Source organism: Actinia tenebrosa, unplaced genomic scaffold (genome assembly GCF_029948245.1).
Source record: "Actinia tenebrosa isolate PJP-AT-01 unplaced genomic scaffold, QUT_ActTen_1.0 PGA_scaffold14__42_contigs__length_11649687, whole genome shotgun sequence".
Taxonomy (NCBI): Eukaryota; Metazoa; Cnidaria; class Anthozoa; order Actiniaria; family Actiniidae; genus Actinia; species Actinia tenebrosa.
In genome coordinates this window covers 10010706-10027149 of record NW_028292574.1, presented here as the reverse complement: position 1 = coordinate 10027149, position 16444 = coordinate 10010706, and the positions used below count along the sequence as shown (strand labels likewise).

Sequence of the window (16444 nt, the reverse complement as noted above, 5' to 3'; positions counted from 1 at the left end):
CACGACAACGTCACGGTCACGCACGGAACAAACGATATCCGTTGAACCAATCACAGTGCGCAAGATTAATTTCCATCCAATAAGAATGATCAGACACGACACCGTCAAGGTCACGGCACGTAGGGTGCGCACCGTTTTTCAGAGTGATGCATAAACTGATGTAATAAGCAAGTCAAAGTACCTTGGCTTTCTTGGCATTGAACATTATATCTACATCAAAACTCTCCAAGGGAAGTAAGGTGCCAAATCCATCATTGGGTTGGACATCTACCGTCTGTAACAAGAACCAATACACTCATCAAGGATATATCTGCTCAACGTGTCACGCAATTCAGTAAAATAAAAGTTACACTATGAATAAAAATCCATCATTGGGTTGGACATCTACCGTCTGTAACAAGAACCAATACACTCATCAAGGATATATCTGGATAACGTGTCACGCAATTCAGTAAAAAATGTTTTACACTATGAATAAAAATCCATGATTGTAACGCAATACTACTAATACTTTATGCAACCGAAGAGTTCGGTTTTTGCACTTCCGAGATTAAGAAAAATATTGGGCCGAGTTGGCAATACAGTGCATTGTGGGGCAGTTGTAGGGGGCATATTTCCAAGATGGAGAGTAGTCCGTCCCCTAAACAGTCCCACAATGCACTGGAATGACGACTGGACCCAATATTTTCCTCAACCTCAGAACGGCTAATTGACCTTTTTAGCTTGGGCGTATTGTTTTAGTATTTCACACTACGTGTCATTCCCTAGAGTATCTTTTCTTTGTTTAAGGATTGCGCTCGGTTGCACATGAGAAGACACATGAATATGGATACAACTCAAACTAAGAATCTTATTCTCAAGAGAATGACACGTGTTCTAAAATGGGAAAACATTACGCCCGAGTCGAGGAGGTTTATTTCTTATCGCATCGAATTGAAATGACTGTAATGCAACGGTGTTAATATCATGCGTCACGCAACGCAGTACTTACATCAGGGACTCCACAGAACCCAAATGGTTGGGGCAGTACAGACTTGTTAGTCAGCGTGACAGTGTGTCGTACAGACTCGTGCAAAGTACAGTAACCAAAGTCTAACTCTTGCACGTTGAACTCGATGTCTGATGATGTTACGATGGCTCGCACGGTGAAAGGAACAGCGCGGGTCTGATAAATGAACAGTTAGTATCTCAATAGTAAGACCACCTCAAAGGGAAGTGTCAAATGGTTTAGCACGAACTTCAATTTTAATCGCAACCCTGAAACAATATTTGTTTGTACGTTAAGTACTTAGGATATCAGAAATTGTCAATTGATCAATTGTATGAAAGTCATGTTCATTTTAGTAACGATGTAAGGCGTTTGTTCTGAGTCATGGGGGGCTCCGTGCCAGCTTCACCCCAGGTCTTCCAGGTTGCGGCCTGAGGACTTGGAGTGGAGCTGTGCTGCGGTGCTCTTGGCTTGGAGGAAACGTCTTACGTTATTATTATTATTTTTTATTAGAGATTCCTTAATTTTATTTATTTTTTATTCATGTTTAGTTTGTTGTTAAATTTTGTTGATTCATTTCCATTTTTATAATTTTCAGAGGGCCACTGGGTTTTCAGTACGATGTGTTTTATTGTAACTGTTGTGTGTCCCCTCTTTAAATAAAGTATTATTATTATTATTATTATTATTATTATTATTATTAATATTCTGGGCTGATCTAAGTAAGGGCACAGCTAAATCGCAAATTGAACCCTGAGGTAACCTCTGTGCTGATCTAAGTCAGGGCATGGCTAACTCACAGATCAAACCCTGAAACAACCTCTGGGTTGATCTAAGTCAGGGCATGGCTAACTCACAGATCAAACCCTGAAGTAACCTCTGGGCTGATCTAAGTCAGGGCACGGCTAACGCACAGATCAAACCCTGAAACAACCTCTGTGCTGATCTAAGTCAGGGCATGGCTAACTCACAGATAGAACCCTGAAGCAACCACTGGGCTGATCGAAGTCAGGGCATGGCTAACTCACAGATAGAACCCTGAAACATCCTCTGGGCTGATCTAAGTCAGGGCATGGCTAACTCACAGATCAAACCCAGAAACAACCTCTGTGCTGATCTAAGCCAGGGCACGGCAAACTCACAGATAGGATTGGAATTTAGGATAATTAAAACCCTCTAATCAAGGGAGAGACCTAACAAAACTCTATTCATATGGGATGCTGAGCCCAGGAATCTAACTCGAGACCACAGTGGTGAAAGGCGAGTGTACTATTAATGAAAGAGGACTGACCCTATACTTAGTTTATGATTACTACTCTCTCGATGACCCACCTGATCAGCTACTCGTATCACCATAGGAGCTTCTAGCACACCTGTCTCCGCATCAAAGTAGGTCGGACAATCAGTTATCAACGATTGCCTAAAAAAAGAGATGACGTAAATTAGCCAATAGTCCCCTTCACAGTTCCCTGCGCCATCTTGAAAGGTAGACGTGCCTTTGCATCGAGAGTATCCTCTGACCCCCCACCCCTTGGGAATTTCCAATTTTCTCTATGGTAGGTATAGATATTTTCTGAACCACACAATAGTCCCGTTCACGGTTCCCTGCGCCATCTTGAAAGGTAGCCGTGCAATCGCATCGGGGCGTGACGAACGGTGACCTTGCAATGATAGAGACCTTTTTTAACACCTTGGACAATTATTCACATGTCTCTATCATTGCAAGCTCACCGTTCGTCTTACTTTGATACAAAGGACACGGTTACCTTTCAAGATGGCGCAGGGAACTGTGAAGGGGACTATTGCTCGTAGATCGTACTCTTACATACAATAGATGACGTCATAAGATAATCAAAAGTCAAGTGAAACGATTGTAGCAACTACTGGCGAATAAAAATGCGCGTGGCATTTAACGGCGCATACAATTTCCAAACTCCTCTATATGCAATGAAAAACAACTGAGCTCCTTTATCTATCTGTTGTGAATTTCGAGTAAGAAAAAGCTTGGTGCTGAAGGAGTTGTGCTGAAGTTCTGTTGTTGTTTTAGTAACTAGTTAATGTTATTGTTGTTTTGTTTACCTGGGAAGAAACTTCAGCTGGGCAGAGAATTGTGATTCAGCCTGGATGTACGCCATCTTGGGTAACAGTTCAAGGTGGTTTTTCAGTTCTTTACAGACTTCAAACTTCAACCTCAAGGCGGAAGTAGCTCTGAAATAAGATGTATACAGGATACGAACCATTAGATGAAACAACACGAAGGAAGCTTTTTGAACTTTTGTGACGTTACATGACACCATGGCAGCCATATTGAACACATTAACAAAAATTAATCATATCATATTACAAAGACCTTTGAAGTTTTGCGTTTTCGTTTTAGCCAATCAGATCACTCGAACCCAGTTTCCCACCACTTGTTACAGACCAGGAAGACTGGAGAAACCAGAAAAAATCCACAGGGATCGAAAGAACGGACCAATTTTTTGTATTTATCCTGAGCAAAAGGCGATTGGATGACAAAAATTGTCGCCGTCATGTTGGATGACATATGTTCACCCAACATGGCGGCTATTAAACAAGCAAAATGTTATTTTGGATGAGTAAATACCTGTTATGGACGAGTATTGTCGCCGCCATGTTGGATGACATGTTCACCCAACATGGCGGCTATGAAATACGCAGTATGTTGTTTTGGATGAGTAAATACCTGTTATGGACGAGTATAGCGTCTTGATACAGCCTGTCGTACATACAGATCTTAAGGTCCACCACTTCTCTCTCTACCCATACAGGAACATCAATGCCACACCCTCGACCTCGTAACATAATCTAGTAAACCAATACATGGTACAGTTTTAAGAGGAATATAAAAACCAACTAGAGGGTTAAGAATTTAAGATTTAGAGAATAGACACTATACCCCGAATTGAAATTTAGCATCCTATTTGAATATCTATTGTTCTGGACCGACTAGCCTCGTGTTCACGTGGAAACAGAAAAGCGTTCTCACATGTATGAGAGACTAGTCAGTCCAAAACAATAGCTATTCAAATTGATCGCTATATTTCGATTCTGCTTATACCTTTACTGTTTGTAAGGTCACTCCTGACTGACTGTCCGGGTTTAGGTGTGGACACAGAGTGTAATGTTGCAAGCGACGTTGCCGGTAACAGTCAATATCGGATGTTGCAACGTCGAAGGCACTTGCATTGCGCGGCACCCCCAAAACAATTTTTCATGCACCGTTGCAGGTTTTGTCTTGTCGTGTGTCTGCAGCCTCAGGGTTGGGGTTTAGGGTTAGGTATTGAATTTAAGACAACTGGTTTTCTATTTGGAGTGGAAGTTTTTCGTGTTTTGGTTAGCCAATGAGAACAGGTCTGTCAAACGATGCAGTCTGCCCCGTAGTAGATCCAAAAGCTACTTACGGGGGGTAGAAATACCTAGGGATCTAGAGGGAAACAGCAAACATAATACTTACAGGGGGATAGATAGTAGATATCAAATGTACTTACTGGGGGAGAGAGAGGATCCGTGAAGGAAATCTCAAAGTCAGCCAAGGCGTTACCAGCTTTGACAGGAGAGAACAAGATTTCTATCTGAATGGTGCTAAAGGGACCGATATGACCTGAAGTCATCTAGAAAAAAAACATAGATTAGCATGCAAAATATATTATACAACGCAATATAGTAATTATACAACACAATATATAATACAACGTAATACCTTCACTAATTTGCAATGGCAGTAAAAAAGAACCACTTTTTGATGGTTGAGGGAAAAATGGTTTCAAGTTACCATTGCAGTGCATTGTGGGACTGTTTAGGTGACGCAATAGACCAGTTTCGAATTTCAAATTACCGCTGTGTTCCTTGATTACAGACTCATTTGCACAGGGTTAGCCTCGTATCAGTGTTTAAATATTCACAAATACCAACGGTAAAGTAAAGAATGCACAACTTCAACAATACGAACACTTTGAAACTCGGACCTTGACTGGAACACGTTAATATTCTGCACAAACTCGAGCAACTCGACCCATTTTTTTCTAAACCAAGGAATGCCTAATACTAGATTCTTACCTTTCCTACTTTCAACCCATCCATGATCAAGACTTCCGTGGGTATAGGAGAACCTGTAGATGGTAACCCTGTGGTGCCCAGATCTTCAGGAGGGGGCTCTTCGACATCCTGTTGAGCGTCTCTTAATGCACCCTCTGTGGCTACAGATGCTTCAAACGTCACTGCACCCCCCTGTTTATCACTGGAAGGTTTGTCATCTCCTTCAGCGTCTTGAGCTGTGAAGTATTTGAAGTTTATTTTTCTTTGTGACAATGTTTCTTTATTAAAAAATATTTTAGATATTACGCGCGCATTGATTGGTCTTCTATCATCTTTTTGTATCAGAAAATAGAGACATGCAGTGCGCAAATCTTTAATAGATATTTTAAAAATATCTTAATTTTGATCGATTGGTTTTAGATCAGGTCGATCAATTGGTCAGTCTGTCAGTCCGTCCGTCCGTACGTACGTCCTTGTATCTGTATCTGAGTCTGTCAGTCAATCGTTCCACAGTCAACGAGTCCTCCACATTCAACTACCTCATCATAACACAATTTGGGGATCTTTTAACAAAATACCCAAGTTAAGAGTTACATGATGACGTGGATTATGACGTCAAATGAATATCAACCAATCACAAACCTTTCTCTGACACCACCGTATTTCCTGACCCGTCTATGTTCCCGCCGATTCCGTCTGTTTTCTGTTGCTCACTTTCAGCATCCACTTCTGCAGCTTGTTCCTCGGTTATTGTCTGTCAAAGCCAAAATAAATCGGATAACGGCTCGGAACAAAGTAATAGGTTAAAAGAAACCTCATAGGAAGGTAATCGATTTGGTATCGAAAAATGAACTAACCATTCCTCCGATGCTTGAGATATCTGATATTGCATCTGAACGGTCCAAACCTAAGGAAACCGAAAAAATATGATTTTATCACTGTTTTTGAGTGTACTCGATGCGCGAAATTGTGAAGATATTTTGGGTGCGTGCGATGAACGTCTGGATGGCGAAGGAGCAGAGAATCAAGGGTGGCCTTTGATTCCTGGACTGCTTACCATTTGGAAACAAATGGTATGTGTCAGTCCAATGGGAAAGTTCCGTGGAAAACTCGGTCTTCTGATTGAAGTAATCTACTTTTCCCGCTCTTTTCGGTTCTTCTGGTAGACGCGTGTACCATTTGCCGGAAGTCAAAGTTTCCCGCTCTTTTCGATTCTTCTGGTAGACGCGTGTACCATATGTCGGAAGTCAAAGTTTCCCGCTCTTCTTTTAACATTATGAATGAATTTCCAACCTGATGGATTGATTTAAATAGTAAGCATCCCTGGTCTCTCCCTGGATTTCGTTTTTTTCTCTCTCTCGCGGTACTCTGGCGATTTGATCACGTATGACCGGTGATCTCGCGCGCTGTTATTGGTTTAACAGATACCGTACCGTGACTATGCTGAAACTGCGATTACGCAATCTCGTCTACTGTAAGGCGACGCGCACCCTAAACAAATGGTTTCTTTATTTTCTGGTTGCATCGTCTACTAAGGAATATTTATGGCTATATATGGAATAGTTACCGGTGATTTTCCTGAACTCAAAGTCCGTGCCCAAGGCGCCGTCATTTTTCATAGTTACTAGTCTTCTCCTTGTTTCACCAACAACCTGATTAGAGAAATCTATCTCTACCACATCCACTGATATCTGAAAAGATGGTACAATCAACGATGTATGATGAGACTGAGGTTCCATTTGAGCTTAATGCAAAGTCGTAAGATTACCATGACTATCAAATTCATCTTCATCACCATTATCTTCACCAATATCATCACTGTCTAGGTAATCATCACCTTTACATCGTCATCATCACTATCATTATCGTCCTCACCACTACCATCATCATCAGCATCATTTCCATCATCACCATCACTATTATCACTACAATCATCACAGTCGTCATCATCACTATCATCATCATCACCAACACCACCACCATCATCACTATCATCATCACCAACACCACCATCATCAACACCATCATCACTATCATCATCATATCACTATCATCGTCATCACCAACACCATCATCTCTATCATCAGCATCATCATCACTATCATCGTCACCATCATCATCATCATCATCATCACTATCATCGTCATCATCATCACTATCATCACTATCATCATCACTATCATCATCATTCTCACTATCATCATCACCACCAACATCATCATCATTATCATCCATCATCGTCATCATAACATAAAACCTATCCAAAAATTCCCTTCCCACACACACTTTTTAAGCTTATTATTTCTGTTTCTTACCTGACATTTCTTGGTCATACATTTAATCGGTAAAGAAAATGGACCAGTTTGAGCTAAGAAGTCTATCTGGCCTTCTAAATCCTCGTTAAGCTGTCGAAATAGAGAAAAGAATGACAATAAATATAATGTGATCAGTCAAATGATCCAATCAAATCAAGGCTTACCATTGGTTTAAAGGTGACAGTCATATCACATGTCAGACCAGCAGACATCACTCCTGGTGGATCAAACCTGTAATGATATCATGCAGTTAAAGTAATGGACATTTAGATATTGAAATGAGGGGGGGGGGGGGGGGAGGGAAAGGTGTAGTGTGGTGCGGTGCTGTGCGGTGCGGAGCGGTGCGGTGCGGTGCGGTGCAGTGTAGTGTAGTGTAGTGTAGTGTAGTGTAGTGTAGTGTAGTGTAGTGTAGTGTAGTGTAGTGTAGTGTAGTGTAGTGTAGTGCAGTGCAGTGTAGTGTAATTTAGTGTAGTAAGGCGTACTGTTGTGGTATGACGTAATGTGTTGTGTGATTTCTTATGTTGTGGTTTGGTGTGTCGTGGTATGGTTTGGTGTGATGTGTTGTGGTGTGGTGTGTCGTGGTATAGTTTGGTGTGATGTGATGTGTTGAGTGATGTAATGTGTTGTGTGACTTTATATGTAGTGGTTTGGTGTGGTGTAATGTGTTGTGGTGTGATTTGACGTGTCGCAGTGTGATGTGTTGTGGTTTGGTATAATATTATATCATGTGAAGTGCTGTGCTATGATCTGTCGTGGCATGATGTGATGTGTTGTGGTGTGTGTGATGTGAATTGAAGTACTGTGGTGTTTCGTGACGTGATGTGATGTGACAAAGTGTGAAGTATAAGCATCCACCGTCTATGACAATCTTTTTCCCCTTCATAACAAAGGTTTTACTTACTGTACATCTATGAAGTCTTTGAGGACGTGTGACATCCCCACGTATTTACAAAAGTTTTGTGTGTAGGAGATGTTTGTCAGAAGAACTTTTTTGCGGTAAGATTTGCCCACGTCAAAATCCTGTTGGGAAACAATTTTAAGGATAAGAAACAATTAAATGAAAGACACGTTACTATTGATGACAATGTTGATGATGATGATGATAGTGATGATGATGATGATAGTGATGATGATAATAATAATGATGGTGATGGCGATGATGATAGTGACAATGTTGATGATGATGATAGCGATGATGATGATGACAGTGATGATGATGATGATAGTGATGATGATAAATGATGATGGTGATGATGATAGTGACAATGTTGATGATGATGATAGTGATGATGATAAATGATGATGGCGATGATGATAGTGACAATAGTGATGATGATGATGATGATAGTGATGATGATGATGATGATGATAGTGATAATGATGGTGATGATGATAATAATAATGATGGTGATGGCGATGATGATAGTGACAATGTTGATGATGATGATAGTGATGATGATGATGGTGATGATGATGGCGATGATGATAGTGATGCTGACTGACCTTAAATATAACGATTTCTGGTTTGCTGTAGAACGCGCAACCCTGAAAATACAAACAATGACAACTTAATTGACAAAAAAGAATAATCCAGGTTAAATAAGGATGTTATAACCTTGTTTTAGCCCGAAGTTATAGCAAACAATTCTCATAACAGTGCCTTGGTGTCAGTAGTTTGCTGAATTTCAAAGAGGATACATAAAAAACTATGCGCAATAGTGCAAATGGATTGTCTGAATCGGAACCATAAATTAGCTTCCTCTACCTTGAATTCTCGGCCAGCAGCGACCTGCTTCTGTACGATTCCCGCTCTCTGTTTCATTAAAGACCGATCCATGATATCCTGTTCCATCTTGCTCGGCAGTTGATTGGTGAATTTTAGTTTACTGGTTTTATTGTGGACTCCCTGCAAATTACCATTCATTAAACACAATTATTATATATTAATGATATCTATTTGTATGTGTTTTGAACGAGAGGTGGTTAGTATGAGGTGTAGGCACTGAGGGTGGTCACTGCCAGGGTTTCTTTACGTCCTCAGTGGTTCTTTTACGTCCCTTCGATATTGGTTGACCCCGAGTGTTGGTCCGGTCAAGGCTTGAACCACGACCTCCCGCACAACAGACCGACGCTCTTACCAACTGAGCTAACCGGATGGCGATACTCAAGATAGCATGCGTCTGTATCCATCAAGATGGCGGCTGTTTCATTGCTAATCATTTCTCAAGGGATTTTGAGTCACATGGTTGCACACGCTTTATTGGACCTTTATATTGTTTCAGGTCGAGGTTAAATCGACAAAAAGAAAAATTTCCGCTTTTGTGAGCAGCTGGACCCGGAAATACGTCACAACGTAAAACGTCTATGAGCAATAACGATCACGTGACTTACTTTGTCGCCGGTGTCTTCCCATAAACCTTTGAATTCAGGTACGGCAAGATCTTCCGTGACGTCAGCATCAGAATCCCTGGGAAAAAAAGACGGAAGAAGTTAATAGTGTAGAAAACGAGATGGGCTTCCTGTGTTGGATTACTTACCCGCCTTTAGCTTCATCTCTGCTTGTCTCGCCATAGGGAGAAAAATCATCATCATCAGATGACACGGCAACAAGTCGACCACCAAACCGTTGATCCTGTGAAATGAAGATAACAAGTTTGAGTAGCCAATACGGATGTGGTTGCGTGCCGTTACCGTGCCGTGTTCGATAATTTTGATTGGCTGTGTAATTGTTGCGCGCGCTGCGATTGGTCCGAGGAACACTTTAAATTTCTCATCGCGGTAGTGATGCATTCCATGTCGTTCTGTTTCACAGTAAATGGACGATACGGCAGCCATCTTGGATTGCAATGAAAAATGAGACATGCAGGCGTCAAATAAAGCTTAACAGCTATCCACAAGAGAATACAACAAAAGATAAATTAAGACGGCACATCGATCGCCTTTACCCATAAAAGAAAGACAAACACACGAAACTCTATATAGTTTTCGTCATCTTTGTTTTGTTTTGCCCCCTGGCAAAGATGGCCGCCGTATCGTCGAAGTTGTCCATTGAAATCTTGTCTAGTATAGCGTGACATTCACAGTCAATTGAAATTTTGTCTAGTATAGCGTGACATTCACAGTCAGTTGAAATCTTGTCTAGTATAGCGTGACATTCACAGTCAATTGTAATTTTGTCTAGTATAGCGTGACATTCACAGTCAATTGAAATCTTGTCTAGTATAGCGTGACATTCACAGTCAATTGAAATCTTGTCTAGTTTAGCGTGACATTCACAGTCAATTGAAGTCTTGTCTGGCTTAGCGTGACATATAAAACATACCCCTGTATCTTCTACGTCAGCACTATACTCCATTGAAGAAGATCCACTTGTCGACTTGAAGAACTTGGGTTTTGGACGCCGTCTCGTTATTCGCTTCACAAAACAAAACATAAGAGTTACGTCGGCAGAGGAAGGCGCGTGTGCGCTTAGGTACCCGTTGAGAGGTAGGGGGTTAAAAGACCCCTTGCAGCACGTCGTATTGCAGCTCAATTTGGAGGATAAAACAATAGGTTTCTAATTCTCACTGAGATTGAAATTCTTTTGTTTTGTCCTCCAAAGCTCCTTTGACGTCAAATGCAAGGGGTCTGTTGCTCTACAGCATTTAGAACAGATATTTTCAGCTTGACCGTAATGTTTTCTTATTTCAGATTACGTGTGACTTCATTCCCTCGAGTATCATTTCTTTGTTTAACGGTTGCACATGAGAAGACACTATGAATATGGATACAACTGAAACAAAGAATCTTGTTCTCTAGGGAATGACACGTGGTCTGAAATGGGAAAATATTACGCCCGAGCTAAAAATGTCTTTTGTTTTCAGAATCAAGACTCGAGTACGCTTAAAACACAAACGTATACTACACTGCACTCATCCATTTAGTCCCACTGTAAGGTAAAACATCTACCTTGGACCGTTCGCGTTGTTTGTCCGGCCAAAGCTGTGGTTGCTGTTGGTAACGCTTCTTTAGCTGTTTCTCTTCTTTTAGAATATTCTCAGCTATTTCAATCTGGAAAATTGGAAAATGGGGGGAAATCGTCATTTCCGGTAACGTCACATGATATATGAAATGAGCCAATCACAATAAAATTTAGTAGACCAATCAATAATGAAGTTAAATAAGCCAATCAAAAATGAGATTCTAACCTGTCTTTCTCGTTGTCGTTTTTCAAACGCCCTGGATAAGAAAGAAAGTAAGAGAAAGTGAGAGGGAAAAAAGATAAATTCTGATTAATAATAGAACTTTTCCGAATTTGCTAGAGTGGCCATGAAACAGTGTCTCCAAGTCGAGGGTGAACCTGATAAAATACAGTAAATGTATGAACACATCAAGTCAAGCCTCGACTTGAAACCATTGTTTTGCGGTCACTCAAGCAAATTCGGGAAAGGTATCTTGATGAGCAACAAATTAAAAAGGTATTCAACAAACCATGTGCATTTTAAAAGTGTGCTATATTGATAGGAGATTATAAAATAATTGGGATACTACGCGCGCTATGATTGGTCGAAAACCATGTTTGATGAGAGTATCAAAACACGCTATCGTCATTTTTAATCTATCGCGCGCGCTCATTGGTCAATTTGAATAAGACGGCACGTAGGGAGAATTTACTTAGACTTTGCTTTTTCTCGATCTTTTCGCGCGTTTGTTATTTTATAAAACGGATCAAAAACAGTTTTCTGTGTTTGATACTCTGATCAAAACACTTGGGATGTTGGGAGAACACTCGAGAAGCTGGTAACCACTCCGCTACGCGTCGTGGTTTCCTACGCTCCTCTCGTGTTCTCCCAACATCCCGCGTGTTTTGATCAGAGTATCAAACACGGAAAGCTGTTTTTGATCTGTTAAATCATTATACTAGACATACACGTGTGCTTCTATTTCTGTATGTGCATGCAGTATGTATATATGTGTGCATATATTTACGTATGTGTATGTCGCTACATATATGTAAATTATGTGCATCTATGTACATATTTCATGTGCGTATTATGTGTGCGTGCGCTTGTGTGCGCAAGTATTTCTCAGTATTAGTACATATTTATAGATATTACTTTTATTTTTTAATTATCTTGCTGTAAAGCGCTATATAAATACTCTAATAAAAAGAATGATGGCTTACTCTTTATCCCGTTCAAACTGTCTTATTCGTTTCCGCCTGGTCATAACCTCGTCTGGGTTGAGTCCTTGGGCCAATAGTTCTTCGCGCTCTTGCTGTTCCTCTTCTTCGCGTTCGCGCGCGAGTTTTGCATCTCTTGCTTGTAAAGCGCGCAAATTCTCCTGTAAATGGGATAGAGATGAAATGATCAAATCAGCATTTGTACGAACCAGAAAGCGAGGGTGGAATCAAGGATAATGTAGTATTATTGAAATACGCGAGTTTTGCGCCTCTTGCTTGTAAAGCGCGCAAATTCTCCTGCAAATGGGATAGAGATGGAATGTTCAAATCAGCATTCGTACGATCCAGAAAGCGAGGGTGGAATCAAGGATAATGTAGTATTATTGAAATTTTTCACTCTTCTCCTGAACTCGGAACCACACGTGAGTAGAATTCGTTAGGTCTCTTCCTTGTTTCCATGGTGTTTCTATGGGTTTTCTCGCCCTCTTATCTCTCATTACATTATCTCTCTTCATACAAAGCTCGTAATTTACCTATTACGCATGTTCTTATCTCTCATTATCTTAATTACGTTGTTTTTGTATATCATCGATATTTGTAGTCATATTTAATGTAAGACGTACTTTGTTAGTTTCAATGTTCCTTTTGAGCGACAGAACGGCCTCCATTTTGTCATCGAGTTCATCGCGTGATCTTTCTTCTTCCTCTGCTTTTTTCTGACGAACTCTGGAAAACAAGGTATTAACACATTAACCTTGAAATCCACATCAATGTCATCATCATTGTCATCGCCATCACCATTACCATCACCATCATCATCAACCCATTATCATCGTTAGCATCATGATCATGATCATCATAACCATAATCACCATTCTTATCTTCATTAACAGCAACAGCTGCACCAGCGGTATCATCATCACCATCATTACCATCATCACTATCATCATCATCACCGCCATCATCATCATCACCACCATCATCATCATCACCGCCATCATCATCATCACCACCATCATCAATCATCACCATCATAATCATCATCTTCACCATCACCACCATCGTCATCATTGACACTTGCATACTTACCTTGACATTGTTTCTTTAAGGAACTTCGTAGCATGTTCTCTGTTTCTTTTAGCAGCTGTCAATGCTTGTCTGTGTTTTCGTTCTCGCTCTCGTAAAGCGGACACATGTTCCCTTGAAAGAAAAATTATTACTATTAATTAAGACAGTCTTAAATCCTGAACAGTATTCTGAGCAGCAATGTAGCAATGTGTATCCATTGATTGACATCTGTGTGATGATAATCCTCATCATCACCACTACTGTTGTAGTCATATTACCATCACCATCATCATCCGATATCATGATCACCTCTACTGTGATCGCCACTCATATCGTCATAATATTAATTTCTATAATTCTCATCATGCATCACTATCGATGATCATTATCATCATCACTATCATCATCATTACCATGATCATCATCATCTTGATAGTCGTCATAGTCATCATCAACACCACCACCACCACCACCACCACCATCATCATCACCATGGTCATTGCGCAATCACCATCACCACCACCATCATCATCATCATCATCACCATGATCATCATCATCTTGATAGTCGTCATAGTCATCATCACCACCACCACCACAATCATCATCATGATCATTGAACAATCATCACCACCATCACCATCACCATCATCATCACCATGATCATCATCATCATCATCAAAGCTTACTTTTCCCTGGTTCTGCGTCTTCTCTCAGCTATAGCAGCATTAGCATTTTCTCTTCTTGCTCTGGATACAGATTGCTCTTGTTTGTGTTTTTCATTCATTCGATCATTTTTCTCCACTTCTTCACCAGCCATCAAAAACTTGCCCTGTTCAGCTATTGCCTGAGCTAATGCATACCTAAAAAAAGAAAAAAATCCCTTGCATCAAGACTTTAAGACTTTTTATTCTTCACACAAGGGAGAGTCCTAGCAAACTCTACTTCCATGTGATGCCGAGCCCAGGAATCAAACTTGAAACGCCAGAGAAACCCTTCCAGTCTACACCATCGACCTGATAAAGACTAGCAGTATCCCTCCCAACTGCCACAATCATGAGACATATGAATAAGTACAATCTTTGAATAATGAAATATGATGTAATCAAATACAATACTTACTCAGAATCCTCTAGTTGACTGGTTACCTGTTTCATCACATCTTTTTCATTGTCCAACTCTGTACTGAGCTTAGAGTGTTGAGATCTAAGTCTACCAAGAGATGCCCTGAGAGAAAAATTATTTATTGATTAATAATTCAGCGTGACAAACCTCTGGGGGAATGAAGAGCTAATGTTTTGCAACTTGTCGGGATATCATCGTTATTCCTTTCGTATCCTTTGGGATACTCACGAATTTTTAAAAAACAAAAGAAAATGAATCCCCTGGAGGTTCGTCACGCTGAATTGAGAAAACATTGTCACGCCACGAATAAGGTCTATTAACTTAAGAAAATCTAATCAAACCAACAATCAGAGCAGTGAGAGTTGGAACACTGGTCATGCCATTAATGATCATTCCTAGTCTAGTGTATATGTGCTCCAATCATGTCTAGTCCAGGAACCAATCAGATTTTTCATTCCTGTCAAGAGCCAACTGAGGAGGAAGGGGGTTATAATCAATTGATTGTTGTAATAGATGCTTTGCACCATCACATCAACCTGTGTCACATTGATGAGAGGCAAGCAAAGGGGCTGATACCGGATTTTGTTCAGGGGGGTGCTGCACACAAAGTTAACTCAGGGGGGTGCACCCCTTAGAATCAAAAGGAAAAACCAGTATTGGTTACTTCAAAGTAGGGGCACAAAGTCGAACCAGGGGGGTACACACCCAATGCACCCCCCCTGAATACACCCCTCGAGCACTTACATATTCTGACAATTCTCTGCATCTGTGATTTGTTTCTGGACATCTTCTATTTGTTTTTCCAAACATTCAATGTTGTCGTGGCATTTCTTTAACTCCTCTCTGCACCATAAACAAGAATCCCAGTTAGTCAAGGCAATATTGGGGACCATCCATTTTTTCAATGGGAGGGGAGGGGAGGGTTGAAAGTTATCCATTAGGGATCATCCATTTTTTACCAGGGAAAGGGGGGCTGTTTGATATCTGATCACCCTCGCCTGGCATTGTTGTATGATAAAAATATCTCCCCCTTTTTTCCATTCAGTTTATTGTAAAATTGCTGTGAGACTTGGATTTTTTGGGTGGCCTGTTTCTTGAGCCTATCCCAATCTGGAGGCATTAATACTAACATACTAACAAATCACTCATGATTGTAAGCTTCACAGCTGTTGCTAGCGCCTAAATACGCAGCCCTCCACTGATCTTGTAAAGCGCCATTGAGCTCCTCGAAATGGAGCCATATAAATTCATCCCTTTATCTTTTTACCCTTTAATTACTTGCCTTGACTGAATGACAATATAATCTTTCTCCAAGACTTGTTCACTCAGCTGATCTAAATGTCTTCGTAGAGCCTGTAATCTAAGCTTTTCCTGGAATTTTTACAAAAATCATTTCATTATTTGACTTGTACAGCCTTGCTCCTGCCCTCTAATAAAACCTTTGGTTAAACTCAAGTGACGGGGGCTGGACAGGTTGACATGAGTTGACTGGAAAAACCTGTCCCGCCCTCCCCAGTTTACCCACGCTTTATTTATTAATTTAGCAGGATCTTTTTACAACAAAACGTCATGATAAATGATAAAATGCTTATTGATTGGGTTAGGTCAAGTTGGACTAGAATATATTTGGCTCCTGGTCATTTTTAAGCCGCCCTGGGAAGATCTGGAATCGATAATAATGACATCTGCAATAGAGACTAGAAAGACAGCTGCAGTAATTTATTGAAAAAGG

General features: G+C 40.5%; 1 protein-coding gene across 1 annotated transcript in view; it reads right to left on the bottom strand.

Moving 5' to 3' along the window:
- Positions 1-16444, bottom strand: part of LOC116290529 (cilia- and flagella-associated protein 74) — a 30290-nt gene that overhangs the window by 10983 nt on the left and 2863 nt on the right. Inside the window, exons 4-30 of the mRNA XM_089029950.1 lie at positions 15991-16083; positions 15457-15551; positions 14710-14814; positions 14277-14450; positions 13610-13720; positions 13144-13246; positions 12524-12681; positions 11547-11577; positions 11308-11409; positions 10682-10774; positions 9897-9991; positions 9751-9826; positions 9125-9265; positions 8863-8904; positions 8261-8379; positions 7524-7590; positions 7360-7449; positions 6612-6735; positions 5902-5951; positions 5687-5798; positions 5066-5280; positions 4498-4620; positions 3693-3814; positions 3068-3196; positions 2321-2408; positions 992-1165; positions 182-274 (exon numbers count right to left, since the gene is read on the bottom strand). Of these exons, the coding sequence (XP_088886076.1) occupies positions 182-274; positions 992-1165; positions 2321-2408; positions 3068-3196; positions 3693-3814; positions 4498-4620; positions 5066-5280; positions 5687-5798; positions 5902-5951; positions 6612-6735; positions 7360-7449; positions 7524-7590; positions 8261-8379; positions 8863-8904; positions 9125-9265; positions 9751-9826; positions 9897-9991; positions 10682-10774; positions 11308-11409; positions 11547-11577; positions 12524-12681; positions 13144-13246; positions 13610-13720; positions 14277-14450; positions 14710-14814; positions 15457-15551; positions 15991-16083 (2925 nt within the window). The remainder of the gene's footprint in view (positions 1-181; positions 275-991; positions 1166-2320; positions 2409-3067; positions 3197-3692; positions 3815-4497; positions 4621-5065; positions 5281-5686; positions 5799-5901; positions 5952-6611; positions 6736-7359; positions 7450-7523; positions 7591-8260; positions 8380-8862; positions 8905-9124; positions 9266-9750; positions 9827-9896; positions 9992-10681; positions 10775-11307; positions 11410-11546; positions 11578-12523; positions 12682-13143; positions 13247-13609; positions 13721-14276; positions 14451-14709; positions 14815-15456; positions 15552-15990; positions 16084-16444) is intronic.